The sequence below is a fragment of the Notolepis coatsorum genome (genome assembly GCF_963971535.1).
Source record: "Notolepis coatsorum genome assembly, chromosome: 12".
Lineage (NCBI taxonomy): Eukaryota > Metazoa > Chordata > Actinopteri > Aulopiformes > Paralepididae > Notolepis > Notolepis coatsorum.
Window position 1 is genome coordinate 25,084,853 of NC_140176.1, and position 20,244 is coordinate 25,105,096.

Genomic DNA, 20,244 nt, shown 5'->3' on the forward strand with positions numbered 1-20,244 from the left:
CTCCCTCTGGTGTTGTGATCGTGGAATTCACTGACCGTGGAATTCACTTCACTTTGGGAAGTATTTCGACATGTACATGGGTACCTTAGTGGTGTAGTGTATCTTATAGACCAGGCCCATTGCAAGTTGCTGTACTCTGTCGTCTACTCTAAGCCATCCTAGGTTGTCAAAGTGGGCAGGGGTGAGGTGGGTTCTAGGAGTAAGGTCAAGCAGTAGTCTGACCAGTTTGTTTTGTGATGTTTGTAATCTTGTTTTTAGTGCCTTTGAGGTGCTTTGGTACCATGAAAAGACCATTGTCTTTTAAATGTTTTGTCCTATGATTGTGTCAAAATAAAGTATTCAATCAATCAATCAATCAATCAATCAATCAATCAATCAATCAATCAATCAATGAGGTGCAAGCATGTATCTGCTCTGGGATGCTCATCTGAATTTATGTCGAGTTGAAGGTAACTGGTGGGGTAACTGGGGTTAGTTTAAAATGTACAATGCACAGCCAATGGTGACCCACTTACGCCTTACATTGTGTGATTTGAGACCTGTGACCCTCTAGGGGCTACCAGTCAGGGTGATAAGTAACCTTATACATGTGATATTGCATTTTGGACTAAATCACCTTGACAAAGAGAATCATAGAACTTAAAGAGCCTAATGTTTTATTCAAAGTGATTGAAACTCCAGCAGCATGTGTGAGACAAAGATAGATTAATGTAAGGCTTGGCTGGACGCCATGGGTTTCATTGGTGCAATAAGTTGCTGCTTGAACAATGGAATGGCAGACTGCTGTGTCTGCAGAATACATTCATGGATCCCTGGCCCAGTCAAGAGGCTCTAGGTGCAAGGATACAACCACGCAAGGGTAGTTTATTTGGTGGTGCAATGCAGAAGTTACCCCCCTCCCCCTGAATAGGTGCTTCACTTCAAAATATGCTATTCAAATGCATGGTTTGATAAGGCTATTCCTCGTTTGGTGTAGTTAAATGTTATGAAACACCCTTAAAGTAACACAGCAACATTATGGGAAATGTGCTTACCGTCCTCTCCAGTCAGACAAGAAGATCAATTTTCTCTCTGCATTCAGTGGAAAGCTATCCAGCTGCAAGCTAGCCTCGCTTAGAACAAATGAATGGAAGCGGATACGAACCACTAGCCTAAAACACGAGTTCTAGCTTAAAACTCTGGGAGAGGTGTTCTTGGTCAAAAGCTAGGCCAGTGGTCCGTATCCGCTTCCATTCATTTGTGCTATATAGAATGCTTGTAGCCGGATAGCGGTCTATTGAACGCACAGAGGAAATTGGTATCCATCTTCCTGTCTGACTCTGGAGAAGACGGTAAAGCGCATTTCCCATAATGTTGCCATGTTCCTTTAAAAGGGCACCACAAGCCGCTCAGCACAAATGAATGGAAGCGGATACGGACCACTAGCCTAGCTGTTGGCCAAAAACACCTCTCCAACAGCTAGGCTAGTGGTCCGTATCAGCTTCCATTCATTTGTGCTAAGCTAGGCTAGCTTGCCTAGTAGTTGAGAACAACCCTGTTCTGTTCGGGGGTTTAGGCTTAGTAGGCTAGTCCATGAGTCTTTTTAGGCCGGCCAGTAACGAGAAAGGTTGCTGGTTCGATCCCTGCCACTGACAGGAGGGTGTATTCCAGCTGTGAGCTGGTGACTGAAGGGTGGCTGGTATTAGATCCACGGTGCCCACCATCCTGCCTAAGTGCCCTTGAGCAAGGCACTGAACCCCAAAACTGCTCCAGGGGTGCTGCACTGTGGGCGACCCTGTACTCTGACCTCTCTGATGAAATGCATGTGTGGGGGACTGTGTATGTGTAACTAGGAGGGATATGCAAAAAGACTAATTTCAATTGACAATAAAGTAATCTTCTTCTTTTTAATCACCCTGTATGATAGACTTGATTCGTCATTGAGGGTGTTCCAGCGAGTCCCAGCTAAATGAGGAATAGTGGAATTTATTTTTATTTATTTATTACAAATTTGTGTTACCCACCTGGATTCAAATCTCCATTCCTCACATGAGAAAGCAGTCGGACCAGTCAGTCCAAGGGAAATCCACCCTGACCCAAGAAGGTATTAGGCTTACTAATACCTTACTGCCATTACATAAACTGTTTCAGACTCTCTACTGTCATCTCCCTGCCTAAACTGTTATTTCTCTGCATCATATCTACTTAACCTCTTAAGCCCGGAGCCTATTTTCTGAAAATCCGCCTAAAATATATACCTAGGTAAATGGAATATTGCTCCACTTCTACAAGGGTCATTTGCATATTCTTGGTATCATAGGGACATCTATGGACCTCAGTGAATGTATTCCCAGTGTCAGAAATATTGTGTCTATTACTAGGCTTGCTTAAATTGTGATGAAACAAAGGAGAATATGAATTATGATTTTTCTTTGCATCTTTGACAGTGAGTAACACCATGCTAATAATGACCAAACATTAAAAACTGCCACTGATCTCATTCAGTACCTTCTTGAGATGAATGAATGAATGAATGAACACTTTATTTAACAGATTACCAGTACGGCTCAATACACACAATTGTTAAGGGGATGCGGACCAGAGGAAGACGTTTGTCTTGTTTACATCAGGGTCCCCCATTTTCAATTCATATTGACATTTATGACATACTCAACATACATGACATTATTATGGCATAGGGACATACAGGTATTTAGTACTGATACATTTGTGACATATACGGTATTCAAATATACAGTACTGTTACCCATAGATCCTGACAGAGTATATACATATGATGGGGAGGGGACTGTACATTAGGAGGGGGTGGGTGGGTGGGAGTGAAATATACATACGGTGGTGAGGAGACTGTACATATGGAGGGGGTGGGTGGGTGGGAGAGAAATATACATACGGTGGGGAGGAGACTGTCTATTAGGAGGGGGTGGGGGGTTTGGACATTTACGGTGGCCAGTTTCGAATTGCAGCCTCCCGTAGGTGCTCTTTAAGAGCGGTTTTGAATGTGGGTAGGGATTCACATTCCTTTACAGCTTTGGGTAGGGCGTTCCACATTGATGTGGCATAATTGCAAAACGTGTTTAGTCCCTTGTTTGAGCCGAATCTGGGTTTAACATGATTTGTTGAGCTTCCTCTGGTGTTGTGGTCATGGTATTCACTGACCTTTGGGAAGTATTTTGACATGTACATGGGTACCTTAGTCGTATAGTGTATCTTGTAGACCAGGCCCGTTACAAGTTGCTGTACTCTGTCGTCTACTCTAAGCCATCCTAGGTTGTCAAAGTGGGCAGGGGTGAGGTGGGTTCTAGGGGTAAGGTCAAGTAGTAGTCTGACCAGTTTGTTTTGTGATGTTTGTAATCTTGTTTTTAGCGCCTTTGAGGTGCTTTGGTACCATGATGTGCAAGCATAGTCGTAGTACCCTTGAATGAGTGCTCCTGCCAGAGTCTTCAGGGTATTCTTGTTTACCAGAGAGGATATCCGGTACAAGAATCTAGTTTGTTGGTTGACTTTTTTTTTTATTACATTGGATGCCATTTTGTCACAGGAAAGATTAGCCTCTAGGATGGAACCCAGGTAGGTAATTTCATCTTTCCTTGTGACAATAGTCACCCACTGTAACTGAGAAGCCGTCGGCCTTGCTGAGTTTGTTATTTGAACCGAAGAGAATGGACTCTTTTTTGACCATGTGTAATGATAGTTTGTTATGCAGATTTTGCCTAGTTCCGAGCTGAGGGGTTTTTCAACCTGCAACTTGTTCTTGTCAGAGACCAGCAGGGCTGAGTCGTCCGCAAACAGGAACAAGTTGCAATCACAAGCTGACGACATGTCATTTGCATAAATTAGGAACAGTAGCGGTCCTAGTATGCTTCCTTGTGGAACACCACAGCTCACTGTGAGGGGGGGGGGGGGGGGGGGGGGGATAGAGTACCGTTTACCTCCACCATCTGTTCTCTCCCCTCCAGGTAGGATTGCATCCAGCTCACTGATAAACTATCAAAACTAGGGATGTCCGATATTATCGGCCGATATCGGCATTAAGATGTGATATCGGAAAATATCGTTTTTTTTTTTACATTTCTATAACCTTTATTTACCCAGGCAAGCAAGTAAGAACAAATTCTGATTTTATTTATTGTCAAAAGTATGCATAATGTTGTGTTAATTCCACAACAAGAGATATGTAATGTTAATTACCTGAAATTATTCCGTTTTTTGGGGGGGGGGAAACCCTGCATATATCGGTATCGGTTGATATCGGTTGATATCGGTATCGGAAATTAAGAGTTGGACAATATCGGTATATCGGTATCGGTAAAAAAGCCAATATCGAGCATCCCTAATCAAAACCAATTGCTTTTAGCTTGTCAATCAGAATGGAGTGATTGACAGTGTCGAAGGCCTTTTGTAGGTCCAGCATGACCATGCCGCAGTATTTGCCAGCGTCCACCTCTTGTTTGATGTGGTCGTTCAAATCGAGAAAGCATGTGTCAGTGGAGTTCTGAAGCCAGATTGGAATTCGTAGATTAGATTTTCTTCTGCCAGGTACTTTTCGACCTGTTCGTAGACTATTTTCTCCATGACTTTCGAGATGGAGGTAAGAATAGAAACAGGGCGGTCCCTGTTTAGAATAGAAACCGCAGATCATGTGTACAAAAAATCTAAAACCTTATTATAGCCAATTCGCACATTTATATATATATACATATATTATCTTTCAAATGCCCAAGTTCAATTTGGATTTAGTATCACCAATAAGAACAGATGAAATCTACTGTACTTTTTTTTTTTCCCCACAGTGCAACCGTTTTGAAACTAATTTCAGATCTAATTGTTCCTACATGCTAACAATAGGGAAGAGAAACTAACTGCGTTTCAATATTTGTCAAAAACGTTACCTTTTGTGGTAGAATTATCCCGAATAATAACAGTTATTGAAATAATTCATACAGAACTCTGAACCTTGAACCCCATAGAACTTTAAGGGAAGTGTAGTTCTTAAAAATTCCAACGCAGAACCAGACCTCTGGAAGACCGCTACAAAATGGCAGCAAAAAAACTACAATTCCCATTCCCCCGGTTTTACAAAATGGTCACCTCTCGCGAAATAACAGACATTTCGAGAAGGAAAATCTATCTAATAACACTTTAACCTATTCCTAAACTAACGTATTGATGATAATATACATTCTAAATGCTGTTGTGACATGTTTATGATGTTTTAAAACGTCTGTCTAGTTTTTAAAATAAAGTGTGGATTGGCTCCTCCTCCTTTGTCCGGTTTCATCAACCTCAAGTCTGCCTCAACCAGGAACACTAGAGGTGCGGCAAGGGGGGAGTCGGGGACTGTACAATCCCTTTAAAAAAAAGTGTATTTGGCCAGGCCGTCTTTTCATACAGAGCATCCCACCAATGGAACTCAATTCCTCAAACAATTAGAGTGTCCACATCATACCATTCATTCAAGTGCAGGGTTAGGGAATGGCTCATTGAAAACCAGCACTGTCAACACTGAGGTGTCTCTGTGTGTGTGTGGATATGGTGCATCTGTCTATGTCTGGGTCTCTGTCATGTCATGATGTGCTCTGTCCTTGTGTCCATGACTGTATTGTGACCTGTATCCCTATCATTATGTCTATGTGCTTTTGTTGTGTTTTTATTCTAATGTTATTTATCTTGATTTTATTCTGTTTTTATTGCTAACCCTTTTTTCACACAGGATTTTAGCCTGTACCTTCTGGCAGGGGGACTGCCAATGGAAATTAGCCTTTTGGCTAAAATTGGGTGCATTTACATCTGTAAAATGTTTTATTAGTGTGTACACTGTCCCCCTTGAACAAATAAAGTAAACCTAAACCTAACCTTATACTTGAATACGTTTGAAAAAAAAAAGTGCTAGTTTTATAGAACAGTCTGGAAAATATTGATTTATGACCAGATGTCATTTCGGGACCGGGTGGAAGAGGTTTTGTCGTCATTGATGTGGGTCCAAGAGACAAAATCTTTAATGTGACCTAATGAGTATCTGTTTGAGGGCCTCCGACAAGGCTGGCACCCCTGGCAAAGATACCCTTTCAGTTCTAGGTCTGCCTGTTCTTGGACAACTACAAACCTTTACTAGCTCCAATGTACAAACAGAGTACAACTCGGACACCTCGATAAACAAGGGCAATCAAATGGCTGCATGTTCGGCAGACACAGAGGCGGCGCTTTCCTCCAGTTTAAGACCTGGCGTGTGTTCAGTCTCATACGGCAGGCATGTTAAAAAGCCTCCGCTAGTCGGATCGCTTTACCTTCCCTGCTGGAGAGGTGCCACCGCAGGGGTCCCAGTGCTCCTCCTCACCCCACTCCCATTAACTTAATAACTCAGAGAGGCTGCCAACATCAACACCGCGGCCCGCCTCCTCCGACAGCCACAGATGGAGGGGTTGAGGAGCCACGGTTGCCGGCTCATACATCTCTTGCGGCTTCGAATGCCGGTTGCACGGTGGTGCCAGTTGATTAAATGATAAACGTCGCCCTCCTCTTGGCAGGTATCATTTATGGTTTGTGTGGACTCCGGCCATGTTCGCCATACTCTCAACGTTCCCAGTGAACTCGAATTCCAATCCGGTTGTCTAAATGTTCTCGGGTTGGTTATTACCACGCGATGTGTTCATCTGGGAGCCAACTCGTGTGCCAATATCATTTAATGGTACGAATGCTCTCAGGCCCCGTTCCCTGCGCTCCCAGTAAACTCCCCAATCCAAATCCAGTTGTCTGGAAGGTTCTCAGGTTGATCATTAACACACAGCAACGTTGGTATTAATTGCCTTTCAGTTCAACCAAGGAGGGGATTTTATTCATAACTCATTGAAAATGAATCATCCAACTCATTAAATAACATAGTACGAGTGCTTTATCATTAGCAAAGGAATTCTGCTTTGTATCTTTATTTTGAAGTGACTGCCTTCAAAGTGAATTGACCCAACCCTGCCACACAAACTGGTCTACTATACCGACCGCTAACATGTGTTGGTAGAAAGCAGCTAGTGGAGCGAGACCACAAGCCGAGAGATGAACACCCCTCTGTTATCAGGCAGGCCCAGATATAGCCTGTGTGTATTTCTCTCACACTGATGCCGGGAGATAAGTCCTATAAATAGTCTGAGTTAAGTCAAGTTGGAGCACACACACTTCTGCCCTTTTCTTCCGCCCTTCTTTTTGGTGCAATTCAACAGATTGTCTCCTTGGGAGCCGAGGCTCTTCCTGTCCGCTGAGCCAGAGCCAGGGACAGGAAACGTACCACAAAAGGAAAAACAAACAAGAGGGAGTAACAATGCTCCTTGCACCACAACCGCAATCCCCCTAAGACAACACAGTGGTTTATTTTCAAAGTATACTTATCTTTGAAAAGGGACCATATGAATAAAAAAGATCCCACTACTGACGCCAATGTATCCGTGTTTCTTACCACGGTGGTGGTGGCTGCAGGTAACGTTGGTTTTCTTTCCAGTTTTTAGTTCTAGTGAAAGTTGTACACATTGAAAACGGCTCGTTTGTGTTTTTCGAGTTGAAATATACTTTAATAGCACATGTTCTATTGCCGTGGCGTTGTAATGGGAAATATTAAAAGACAAAACGATGAGCCGTTTATAAATCATTCCGAGTCATTATTAATAATAATAATAGAAACGTTTATTTCACCGTGGCCACAATGAAAGGACAGTTTACAGACAGATACACCATGTTCACACATAATCGTCTGGCCGTAAAGTGACGAAGAGCTCTGGTCAGACGTATATTAAATACACAGTTGTCAGACGTAACATAATACATCAGATATGATGATGAAGGTAAATAAAAATGGTTCCCAGTCACGGGAAGCAACAACAACCTTGCTATGGCTGGGGAGATGTTGGTATCTTGGAATCTCTTAAAGAGACACACACACACACACATTACATAGCTGGTCAGAGTGAACCAGTCAAGCTGTCTATAATGACATGATAATATATTCCACGACAGTGTCCAGGCACTGTGTAACTAGTCAATTAAAACACAGTCAATAGCCAGACGGTTCCCAAAGTAGAAATAAGAGACTCGTCTGTGATGCCATTGATGTCACGTGCTGGGGTTTTACCGGTCCCATTTGACGCAAGCGCACAAATATGCTTTTAATTTGCACTTGTTGCCACCAGGGACGGAGAGTTGTTATTACGGGGTGTTCTGCATGTACAACATGACGATATGGCAGGAGAAATAAAACACGCTCCGTCGAACATCACCTTTTCATTCGAACAAAGGTGATAATTAAATGTACATAAAACCTTTCTCGGATTTCCCACACAAACACCCGATTGTCGAATGAGTTGAGAGGATGTATTCAAATAATCTGTCTCGCCGTTAGTAGACAACCTTGTTGCGTCTCGTCTCATTATTATAACAATTATAACAACATTACTGTTTTTATACATCCTGCATACATCCTGCATTATTATTATTAAAAATATTATTATTATTAAAAAAGTTACATCTTAAAGGAACACGCCAACGTTTTGGGAAGTTAGCTTATTGTCTTCTCCAGATAGAGACAAGAAGATAGATACCGGTTTCCTCTCTGTGCGCTCAGTAGAACGCTATCTGGCTGCACGTTAGCCTAGCTTAGCACAAAGAATGGAAGCGGACATGGCCGGTTAGCCTTCGGGAGAGGTGTTAGTTGGACGGCTAACTGGCACTGTCCGCTTCCATTCATTGTGCTAAGCTAGGCTAACATGCAGCCAGATAGCTTTCTACTGAACGCAGAGAGGAAACCGGTATCTATCTTCTTGTCTCTCTCTCTGGAGAAGACGGTAAGCTAATGTCCCAAAAATGTTGGCGTGTTCCTTTTTAACAGTGCTTTTCATCATCCTGTCATGTGGGCATCTTGGCAATTTTACATGCCTTGTGATTCTCTCCCAGTTCCTGTTCAAAACTGGAATGTCCAGATGAGCTAAAGCTTTTTATTTATGCTGACGCTCAAAAAAAACATTGAGAGGGTTGACTCTCGCAGCCCTTGCATGTCTCGTTATGAAATCTCTGTTCCATAACTGAACATATACCAGCACATTATTAACGCTGGTTTTGCTACAAACCCTAAAATTACAGACTACACTGACCTTGCAAAGTCCAGATGCATCCAAAACAACCGGCCATCACATTTTATGTCTATACAAAAATGTTCCCATTTGTAACTATGAATGAATGAATGAATGAATGAAAACTTTATTTAACAGATTGCAGAATGGGTACAATACAGTACGGCTCAATACACACAATTGTTAAGGCCAGGGGATGCAGACCAGAAAAAGACGTTTGTCTTGTTTACATCAGGGTCCCCCATTTTCAATTCATGGTGAATTAGTGAAAAGTGAACTATGACTAAATAATAGTGTCAGTAACATTTTGTCCCGAGAAACAAAGAAAGTCTTTGACCGCCGGCCTCTGCTCAAACGATTCTTCCCAGGAAAACGGCCCGGGGGTATTTGTCCCTCAGCGTTGACCACTGCACAAAGAAGTAGTCTGAGAGCGGATAGAGGATCTTCCCGGAGAGCGACAGCGACTCGACTCGACATATGCTTTCGACATAAACGATCAGGACCTTCTTCAATCCCAGAATTCCAAGCAGGAGGCCCGCCACACACAGGGGCACGCAGGTCCCCGGGCCGTTGCACAGCACCTGAAACAACACACACACACACACACACAAGGGGAGATGAGCACATGTACAGACAGCGTGATACCCCTAGCTATAGTCACAAGCTCTAACAATCACAGAGTTGGACCGACACTCTATCACTCTCAGAGCAAAGGAATGTGCTGAACTCCGCTGGTGCTGAATATACAGTCTGAAGATGTGGAGGGAGGGAGGGAATTGACGAGGATCTCCATGGAGAGAGAGAGAGAAAGAGAGGCAGAAATAAAGGAGAACTGCAGAATAGGGTGATTCAGACCGAGGGGGCAGAGAAGGTAAGACAATGGGACCGAGGGGAGGGGGTGAAAGAGAGAGAGGAAAAGAAAGACAGAGGAGAAAAGCCTCCGGGGCAGCGGGAGAGCGAGGGAGGACAGGGAGTCGGGGATTTACGGGAAGGCAGACACGAGAGACGGCGCTGGAATCGCCGGGGCCGACCGGGCTCTGGATAAGTCATCATAGCTCGCGGAGCGCAGACGTAGCAGTCTGGGCACACGCTATAGCGTTCTCATATCCCCTCCACTCTCGGGGGCTGTGGAAACTACGGTGTTATTATACTGTGCGTGTGGAAAAGACACACTATTCATACGCCCCTTTACATGATGCAGACGGTGAGCATTATTCCATAGCTCAACACCAGGGAGAAGAGCGATTGAACAACCGTTGAGATACAGACACCGGTGAAGACGGAATGAGTAGAGCCAGCGCAGATATTACTGCTGCTGATATGACTGTTGTACTCATCCAAAGCCAGCTAACAAAGCACCATCAAAGACATGAGCCATAGTATCACCTATTGTTGCAATCGCCCTAGAGTGCAGGCCTGTTTTAAACTAGTCTTTAGGTGACACACACTCTCTCAACGTGGCTCTTAAGTTGACAAGAAACAAATGGGTTGACAGCGAGTGTTGGTATTTCACATGGACCAGCTTTTCCAGTTACTGGCAATGAGGTTGTCGTCAACCGCCGGTAAAATGCTGACGCTAGCTTGCTGCAGCTCGTCAGGAGTGGACGGGAGGCCATCTGTTCACTGCTCGGTCCTAATGGTCCTCATGCAGGTGCAAATTCAATTGGATTCATTGCCTTCAAAAATAAATCAGAAACAAGTGGGCACACAGTCAAACTAGTGGTTTGCACAGTGAGTGCCAAATGTTCTGGATGGCAGTACATTTTCGGATATTTCTGCTAGATATAGGCTTATTACTTTATATTTGGAATGACGCGATGTGGTCAAAGTTCAGACTGTTAGCTCTAGCTGTAGGGAATTACCAGCCATATTGGATGAGACATAGAATTCCATAAACAAAGTGGCCTATTGGGATGCTAGATCCTAATGTGAATTATTTTAATTTTATGTCTGCACTTTGCGTGCCTTTTTTCTGCACGTATAAGCTGCAATTCTTGTATGAAAGGTGGCTATACAAATAAAGTTATTATTATTATTATGAAACAAGACATGATGTGTGCAACTCACAAATCCAACTATGAAAGGCTGTGTGCTGAATTCTCAATGTTGTAAATCATAAACAAGACAGATTGCCAGAAAACTGAAGAAAGGCATCGTGCCTGAAACGTCTGTGTGGCCATAAAAACATCATATTGGGAGTGCAGTCCTGGACTCTTCTTTATGGACATGAGAGCATTCTTTATGCCCCCTAGTTCTATGTATTCGGAAATATCGTAAATTCTTACAAGGCAACAATATCCAGAAGTCTACAACTCAAACAATATCGATATTTTAAAGTCGTTTTTTCAAGCCCCTATGTATGTCAGTAAGTGTATCCGCGATAACAATTCAGGACTGGACCACAGTTTGGCTCCAAATGACTCTGATGCAATGTGGACTGGAGTGCATGGTGACATGGTTATTATAACACAACACAGGCATGGATCACACTGAACTCTATGAAGCCATTAGTAATGAAAAACAACCATGAGCATCATATGCGTTTTGAAGCTAGCAAGAACGTGACGGACTGAGGCTGTTTTTTTGTAGTCAGTCATATGGCAAACTGTGACGTCGTCTACTGCACCAGAACAGTGTCAAGTGGCATCCTGCACCCCAGACACCCTCACCAGTAAACAAGTTTTGGGTTAGCAACACCCCCCGCCCCCCCTGTGGCAGCGCAGCGCTGAAAGCACTGGAAACGGTGATCGATGTTGTCTGGGGGTCACACACTGGCATCAGGCGTTCAACTATTCCACTGTGCTAGAAAAGGTTATTGATTTGATTGACCTGCCAGATCCTGGCAGCCAGGAGAACAAACACCATCCACAGTGGAAAAGGTTAAGAGTTTAGCTTCTACAGCTTCCAGGCTTTTAGCAGAAAAGGGTATGAGCATTTGGGCTTACTGTTGAGATTGATTAACCCTTTCACTGCCGCACTACAGAAGGTTAACCCTTTACTATCACACTACCGACGGAAAGGGTTAACCTGCTGTCGTGTGGCAGTGAAATGGTTAAAGTAACGTAAAGTTACACTTTAGCCATATAAAATGTCTCTGAAGGCTTTCTGTGACCTTTTAACCTAATGCTCTCATACACGTCACTAGCCAGCCACATATCAAATAGTGAGGGGAAAAATACATTTCTATGTCGACACTTTAGTTAGCCAAGAACCATTTATTGTTACAAATGTTAGCATTCCTAATGGAAACCAATTGGTGGCAAATGGCAACCGAACAAGCTTACTAACCAGTGGTTTCCAAGAGGACTGTTAAATATGCTAACAAATCACTAAAGAATGTTTTCCCCCCATTGACCTGGTAAAGTGAAATAACAGGCCAAATGTGCTTTTTCACAGCATCAGATTTCCCCCAACATACAGACATTAGTTTGCAAAATACTTTCTGCATGATGTTCTCCGGGAAGCGCGCGAAAGCTGCTTTGTTGGGCAAAGCCCCCACCCCCCGATTTGGGCTTTGAATGTCGACTGGAAAGCCGGAATCATTGCTCTCCTCCACCTCCGGTAAGAGGATGTGAAAAGTGTTCACTTCTTTTGTGTCACTGCATTCATAAACCTGGCTACAACATTCCTGGCATGCCTCGCCTGGCACAAGGTCTCCGGCTGCACTCCCAGCACACGCTGCCTGATGACCCACTGTGCCCCCCTGGAGGTCTCTGCTGTGTGTGTGTGTGTGTGTGTGTGTGTGTGTGTGTGCATGATTCAAGCTGCACAGCCCTGTTGACATCCAAGATCACTACAGCCATCCATCTACCACACATAAGTCACGCATGCACGCACACTCCAAATGCCATTGCAATTATTACCACCTTATGGGAAGTGATACGCATGCTACTACACATATTTCCCAGAGGGAGAATAAAAGTACAAAGATAAACTGAAAGGCTTCCTCTGTTTACTATGGGATGTCTTCCTCTACCCTATTCCCACCACCGCGGTCATCCTCTACCCTATCCCCGCCAGCATGGTCATCCTCTACCCCTATCCCCGTGGTCATCCTCTACCCTATTCCCGCCACCATGGTCATCCTCTACCCTGTCCCCGTCACCGTGGTCATCCTCTACCCCTATCCCCGTCACCGTGGTCATCCTCTACCCCCTATCCCCGTCACCGTGTTTTAACATGTGCAGACAGAGTAGGTCTAAAGGACAAACCTGTCTCAGTAATTATTTCATATTATCTAGGCTAAACAGCGCATATCAATATGCTCCGCTGTGAATACAGAACAAATGTTGTTGTAATGCATGATTATCTCGCTTGATTACCGTATATGTTAAGAAAACGATTACTCTATTCATTACTTGTATTTATCAGAAACATCTAAAGACACAGTTTATTTTGTATACGAATTTATCCTTCAGTTTAGATACATAACTCCTCAACTAGACACGCTATAGGTGGAAATGTTATATTACCAAAAGCAAGTACAAACACAATCAAATTAATGGTTAAATATGTACTGAGCTATGCATGAATGGAATTTACTCCCTATAGATATCACACAAGAATAATAAAATATCACACAATAAGAAAATAAGATTTAAAATAGTACTAAAAGAGCATATATTGACAAGGGATTGTTGAACAGACGTATAAACTATTGAAATGTACGAAGGTTAAAGTTTAGTATACTGTATGTGTGAGGAGTACATTAAAAAAAATATTAATAATATTGTAAAAAATGAGTAACAATTATGTGGTCAAATACACTGTTTTGGGACTTTGGAACAACTTTTTATTATTTGTTAAATTAGGTGTGTATGAACATGAAGTGTGGGCATATAGTTGTGTGCAGTTAAGTATTCTTTAGCTACTTCACAAGTTCATATAGTTTGATTATTGTATTGGAGCTTGTCTTGTGTGTGTGTGTGTGTGTGTGTGTGTACTAGTCCAAGTTTCTAGTCCTTCGTCCTTTTTACTTGTTTTTTTTCAATTTTTCTCCCATCCCAATTCCATTGTGCCAATTCTTCCCTCCCCCTGTCTTGAACGTTGCTCGCATATGCCCCCCACAGGCCGGTTGTAGGGAGGATAGAAGCCTTGCATCACGTGTCCCCTCCGGTACACGAGGAGGCAGCCTGTCACATCTTTTCACCTGCCAGCGCGGACTCTTATTGGCGAGGTGTAACGTGTGGGAGGCTCACACTACCCCCGCCATTTCCTGTCTCTGCTGTGCAGGCGTCCCCAACCGACCTGTAGGAGTCGCTGTCCACAATGTCCAGATTACCACCCATCGACTTCCACCCTCTAACTCTGCCAATTGAGTTAGTATGACGGCTGGCCCAAGCCGGAGGCAGCGCCGACAGCCGGAGTCGAACCCGGTGTCTCTTGCGTTGGTGACGAGCGCAATGTCCGCTGCGCCACCCACCAACTCCGATACATGTGGAGTCAGCCAGCCACTTCTTTTCACCTGACAGCGAGGACTCTCACTGGGGGAGCGTAAAGCGTGGGGTGGGAGGATCACACTACCTCTCCCAGTTCCCTCCCTCACTGAGCAGGTGCCACGACCGACCTGTAGGAGTCGCTGTTTACAACGACCAGGATGCGTGAATGCCACCTACAACGTAACTGTACAGAACTGCGTTTCCGCAGTTGCTCTGATTGGCCACTGACCCCACGTGACCCTACCCTATTACACGGCCCCTTATCGACGCGTGTTATGCGCCGCTGCACAGCTCTTTCGCTCGCAGAACAGCTGTTTCCGTATTTATAATATTGGAAACGCCGCGCTGTGAAGCACCTCTGTATTAAATGCCGACAGCACCACTGTATTAAATGCAGACTCATCAATCAATCAATAACAACATTAACGATAACGCCGCGCTGCAATAGTCTCGCGTCTATCTGCTAACGTATTTATAATATTGGAAACGCAGCGCTCTGAAGAACCTCTACTGTCTTTAACTATGAACAAACACAACACTCTAACTTACCATCTTTAGATAATAAAGTACTCAACCTCTACTGTCTAAAAATTGTAAAGTCAATTAACGACTGATGGCTGTTTGTTGTAGAGGGCGCAGTGGCAGACTTTGTCCGATACAGAATGCAGGAAATGAAGTCTATGTAACAAAATAAATCCTGATTATACGTGCCCCATGTAAAATATTTAAACAACCATTAATAGGCCAGGCGTGAGCCAGGGCCCCAAATTTGGGCCACGGCTACCATCTTGGGGGACTAACTTTCATAGTGATTTTTGGGAAGGTATACACCCCTGCTGCTAGAAAATATGTGATAGCAATGCAGCAGTTGCCTCCAAATGTGTGCTATCATATCTTTTATAACACTACCAAGCATATTTTTCAGGCCTCCTGTCCGAAATGACATGCCCCAAATTAATCATGATAGCTCCTGAACCATAGGCCTATATGCATGTGTCTAGTGTCTAGTCTCCTTTGATAGGTAACACGCTAGGACATATGGATCCAGTGTAAGTAAACCCACATATATTACCATTCCAGAGTAAATGGAGATACAATGAAGGAAAACATCATATTTATATCCTCGCCTGGTACATAATCTTAATTTAAAAGGCAATATGAACATTATTACCAATATCACATGGATAATAATGCAACTGAATGTGTCCTCCTACTCCTTGACTACAAATGTAACTCTGGATCTGATGAAAATACAACATTTATGATACAATTTATAAAGATATCCCATTTGATCCATGGACATGACTTTTAAAGGCTGTCTAGATCTATAATTATTATTATTATCCGACTCCACCCACCCATATGAACAAACATTTTATTGGATGTCTATAAGCCAACCACTGTTCCACATCATCTAAAGTGGACTGCATTAGAGCCACACCCCTCTTTCAGCAAGCATGGCCGATCGTGATGCTAGGAGAAAGCGTAAGGAACATTTTAATCAAGTAATCATGTTTACATTTTTAACACAAACCACCTTCTACTTCCTTATGCAGTAAAAACATTGACGGGTAATACTGAGCTCATCCAAACACTGAACAAGCTTGGGCATGGGTCTATTACTCCCAACTTGAAGAGAATGACATTGCTCTGTGTCTCCAAAAGCTAGCAACAGCCTCAACTCAAAGAGTTGTACTTCCAGCATCAATCTTGCATGGGACAATATTGATAGACTTGAGGAAACTCTCACTGGAAAGGGCACATCACATAGAGTCAATGTATAGGTATAGTTGTACAGGCCAATGTCTATGGACCACAACTACCAAGAGCTGAGCTTCCACACATTGAAAAACTGAAGCAGAGATCGGTCACCATTGAGGACCAAGAACTGGGAGTATAATTATGTAGCAGGTGCGTGTGTGGGCCCACAGCCTCTCCCAACCAGGGAACACTGTGTCCAGGAAACCAAGGAAGCTGCTCTTCTTGCCTGCAAGAAGAACCTGGTGTGGGCACTTGCAAACAGATACAGAGAATCAGACAATCCCAAGCTGGACTGGTTTTAATATCAGCACCAGGGACCAAGAACTAATCTCACAAGATATAGTTGGGTATCTGCCAACCATCAATTCACCAGCCACACAGTTGACCAGTGTTTGAAATCCTGAATCAATCAGAGATAATCAGAAAGGAACTGCATCTAGAATCAATTGTGGTAGTCATGGATCAAGCACTATATGCGAAAGCCACTGAGGGTTCTGTCAATGGAGTCCTTGATGGTAAACACTATAACCGTGCTGTCAGGGTCCACAAGTACACCTATGAAGCACTGATGAGACTCGCATGGGCAGAGTTCAGAGTTCACACTGTGGGTTGAGGACAGCATTCCAGAGAAGAGTGGGATGATCAAATCATTCTTGGACAATGTGAAAGACATGGCCAGTGACTTGAACCAACAGACGGCGAACAATCTGCTGCAAAGTCCACTCTTAGCTGAGCTGATAACCCTGTGGACAGACTTTCTGGAACACCTCTGTCACAACAATGGAGAGCTTTCTGCATTCTGGATGTCATACATTGACATGGTAGATAACGTAATACTTGGCCTTCTGCGTGCCTCTCGTAGAGCCATATGGAATCCGCAATCACGGAAGGAATCGCGGAATTGAGCAATAAAAATGGAATCAACTATAAAAAAATGTTTTTTTTTATTTTTATGTTGTGGGACTTGTACAGCACTTTGTTCAACTTTGTCAGTGCTGTAAAGTTTAAACCTTTTAAAATCTTAGACAAACAAACACGCTTTCATGAAATATTGTAAGCCGTCATTTGAGGCTTTATAAAAGCAGCACAATGAACACAAATCTGTCAGTGCCGAGTCCGACCTCATCTTAAATAACAAACAGCATTGCTTGTTGTAATTAACAAAGCGAGGCAGAGTTGATTTTGCAAAAATAAATATTATTTTTTATTTTAATAATCGAATTTTATTTTCATATTCGAATCCCATGCCCATCAAACGAAGCTTCGAAGCTTCGAAGTATTTAAGACAGCCCTATTAAATGGACTGTTATATCTTATTAAATTGTGGACATTTATTCATTCCCACTTATTAGACACTATTTCTGATGGTAAAATGAGCGTACAAAGCAAAATACAGAATTCTGAAATATTAAAACGGAAAAAACGAAATTTGGAAAAAAATTTAATGGAATTTGGAAAAAAATAAAACGGATTTCATATGGCTCTAGCCTCTCGTGAGGGGGACTGGGAGTTGCACCTCCATGCTATAAGAAGCATGATCCCATGGTGCTTTGCTTATGATAAGATAAATTATGCCAGGTACCTGTCCCCTTACTTTGCTCAGAGAAGCATCCTGCTGTGTATGAGGCCTTCAAGACAGGCCAATTCTTGGTGCAGCTGTCAAGTAACAACCCCTTTGGACGGATCCCTGTGGACCAGGCTACTGAAGTCACAGTTAACAAAGACACACAGACTCCTGGAGGCACAACATGGTTTAGCCTGAATGCTGGAGCTGTCAAGCGTTACTACATAACAGCTGAGCACCGCAGTGCATTCCTGGGACAGTTAAGGGAGATGGTGCAATGTAACAAATCAGAGGTTTGTCATGCGGAGCTACAGCAGCCAATAATCCTGAAAGATGAGGAAGCAGTTTCAGCAGTGGTTAGCCTCATACAGGAATGGGTCAACCCATTTGCAGAGAAGCGGGACCTCATTAGAATCTCTACAGCAAAGACAGCCCCCAAGGAGATTGACTTCAACCTGATGAAGGCATATGAGATTGGTGAGCAATGCTATGCAATCTTCAAGGATGAGAGACTGGAGAAAGACCTACCAGCAAAGAAATTCCATGACCCAATGAAAACCAACAGGCTAAAAACATTCAGTGATATGTGTAAGAAGAGAGAAGTGAAATCAAGTGGGAGGGCAATCATCTTGAAAGCAAACAGGTCTTTGTTTGGACACATCAAAGTGATGGCACAAGGGCACAGTCTACATATGGAAGATATCCTTTCTCATCCCCTTGGGGCGATTTTCCTGGGCCCCGCCCACAGTCCACACCAGACGGATTGCTGAGAAAGACAAATAAAGCTACTTTGGCCACGACCTTGCAGAAAAATTTAGCATTAGCATAGCAACTCCCAGGGAACTCTGCTACAGTGGTTGATGGAATGAACTTGGTCCAAAGAGTGAAAGGTGATCAAGTTACTTTCAGAGATGTTGCCACAACAGTTCTGGGTATGGCTCTGAGGGAAGGCAGTCAGAGTAGCAGAATAGATGTTGTGTTTGACACATACAAGGAGAACTCTATCAAGAACAGTGAAAGATCTCTACGGGGGGGAAGAGACTGGTCATGAGTTGCAAGGTATCACAGGTACACAGATGGTGAGGCAGTGGAGGAGCTTCCTGACCAAAGTCAGTAACAAAACTAGTCTCATTAGCTGTATAGTCGATGAATGGAGGAAGGCAGAGTACAGAGCAAAGCTACAAGACAAGATTCTGTATGCAACTGTGAATGACAAATGTTACAGAATCTCATCTCAGGACAGTGAGGAGGTGTCAGCTCCTGCCAACAAGAAGCAGATGGCCGCCTACTTCTCCATGCTGCCCATGTCACAAAGAGAGGGATACCCATCTGTAGTTATCTGCTCAGAAGACACAGATGTCTTTATCATGTCTTTAGCGTTCTGTGACAAGATTGAGGCCCCATTGTTCCAGATGTGTGGCAGTAAATCCTGTGCAAGGCTTGTGGACACCAGGAAGGTTGCTGCCACTGTTCGCATAGAGGTGTGTGTAGGGCTCTCATCGGGTTGCATGCATATACAGGATGTGACACTGTAAGTGCTTTTGCAGGCAAAGGGAAGACAAGTGCCCTAAAAATTCAGGACACATTCTCAGAGTTGGGTCAGGAATGGGATCTCTCCCCAGAGCTGAGGGACAAACTAGAGGCATTTACATGTCTCCTGTATGCCCCAAAAGCATCAACCACCAAGGTCAATCAGCTCAGATATCACATTTTCTATGCCAAAAAAGGTGAACTTGAAAGTCATCAACTCCCACCATGCAAGGACTGCTTAACAAAACATGCACAGAAAGCCAACTACCAGGCTGGTATATGGAGAAGATGTTTGGAGAAGGACCCACAAGTGCCAATCCCTGTTGGCAGAAGTCTGAAGATGGAGAGAGAAGAGGAAGCTGAACAGTTGGTGGTGGATTGATTGATTGATTGAAAAGTTTATTAACAGATTGCAGAATGGGTACAGTACAGTACAGCTCAATACATACAATTGTTAAGGGGATGCAGACCAGAGAAAGACTTTCGACTTGTTTACATCAGGGTCCCACATTTTCAATTCATCATAACATATATGACATACATGACATACAGATAGACAGTACTGCTACATCTATACATTTATGACATATCAGATTTGCAAATACAGTACTGTTTGTGATACAAAAGTGTCCAGAAAAGGAGTGTATATACATTTGGCATAGAAACTGTACATTGGAGGAGGTTGGTTGGGTGGGGTGGGGTTGGGTGGGTTGGGTGAGGGCTGTACATTGGAGGTGGGGGGGGGGGGGGGGGGTTGGGAAGGGGACACACACACATTTTACACTGTACATTGGAATATTGACAAAGCCTTACTTGGTCATTTACTGTACAACTAGGTTAG

General features: G+C 43.5%; 1 protein-coding gene across 1 annotated transcript in view; it reads right to left on the minus strand.

The window, feature by feature from the left end:
- Positions 1–8,812: 8,812 nt before the first annotated feature.
- alg14 (ALG14 UDP-N-acetylglucosaminyltransferase subunit) overlaps positions 8,813–20,244 on the minus strand; it is a 39,918-nt gene continuing 28,486 nt past the window's right edge. The window contains exon 4 of the mRNA XM_084325601.1: positions 8,813–9,691. Coding sequence (XP_084181727.1) covers positions 9,461–9,691 — 231 coding nt within the window. The 3' untranslated portion in view covers positions 8,813–9,460. The remainder of the gene's footprint in view (positions 9,692–20,244) is intronic.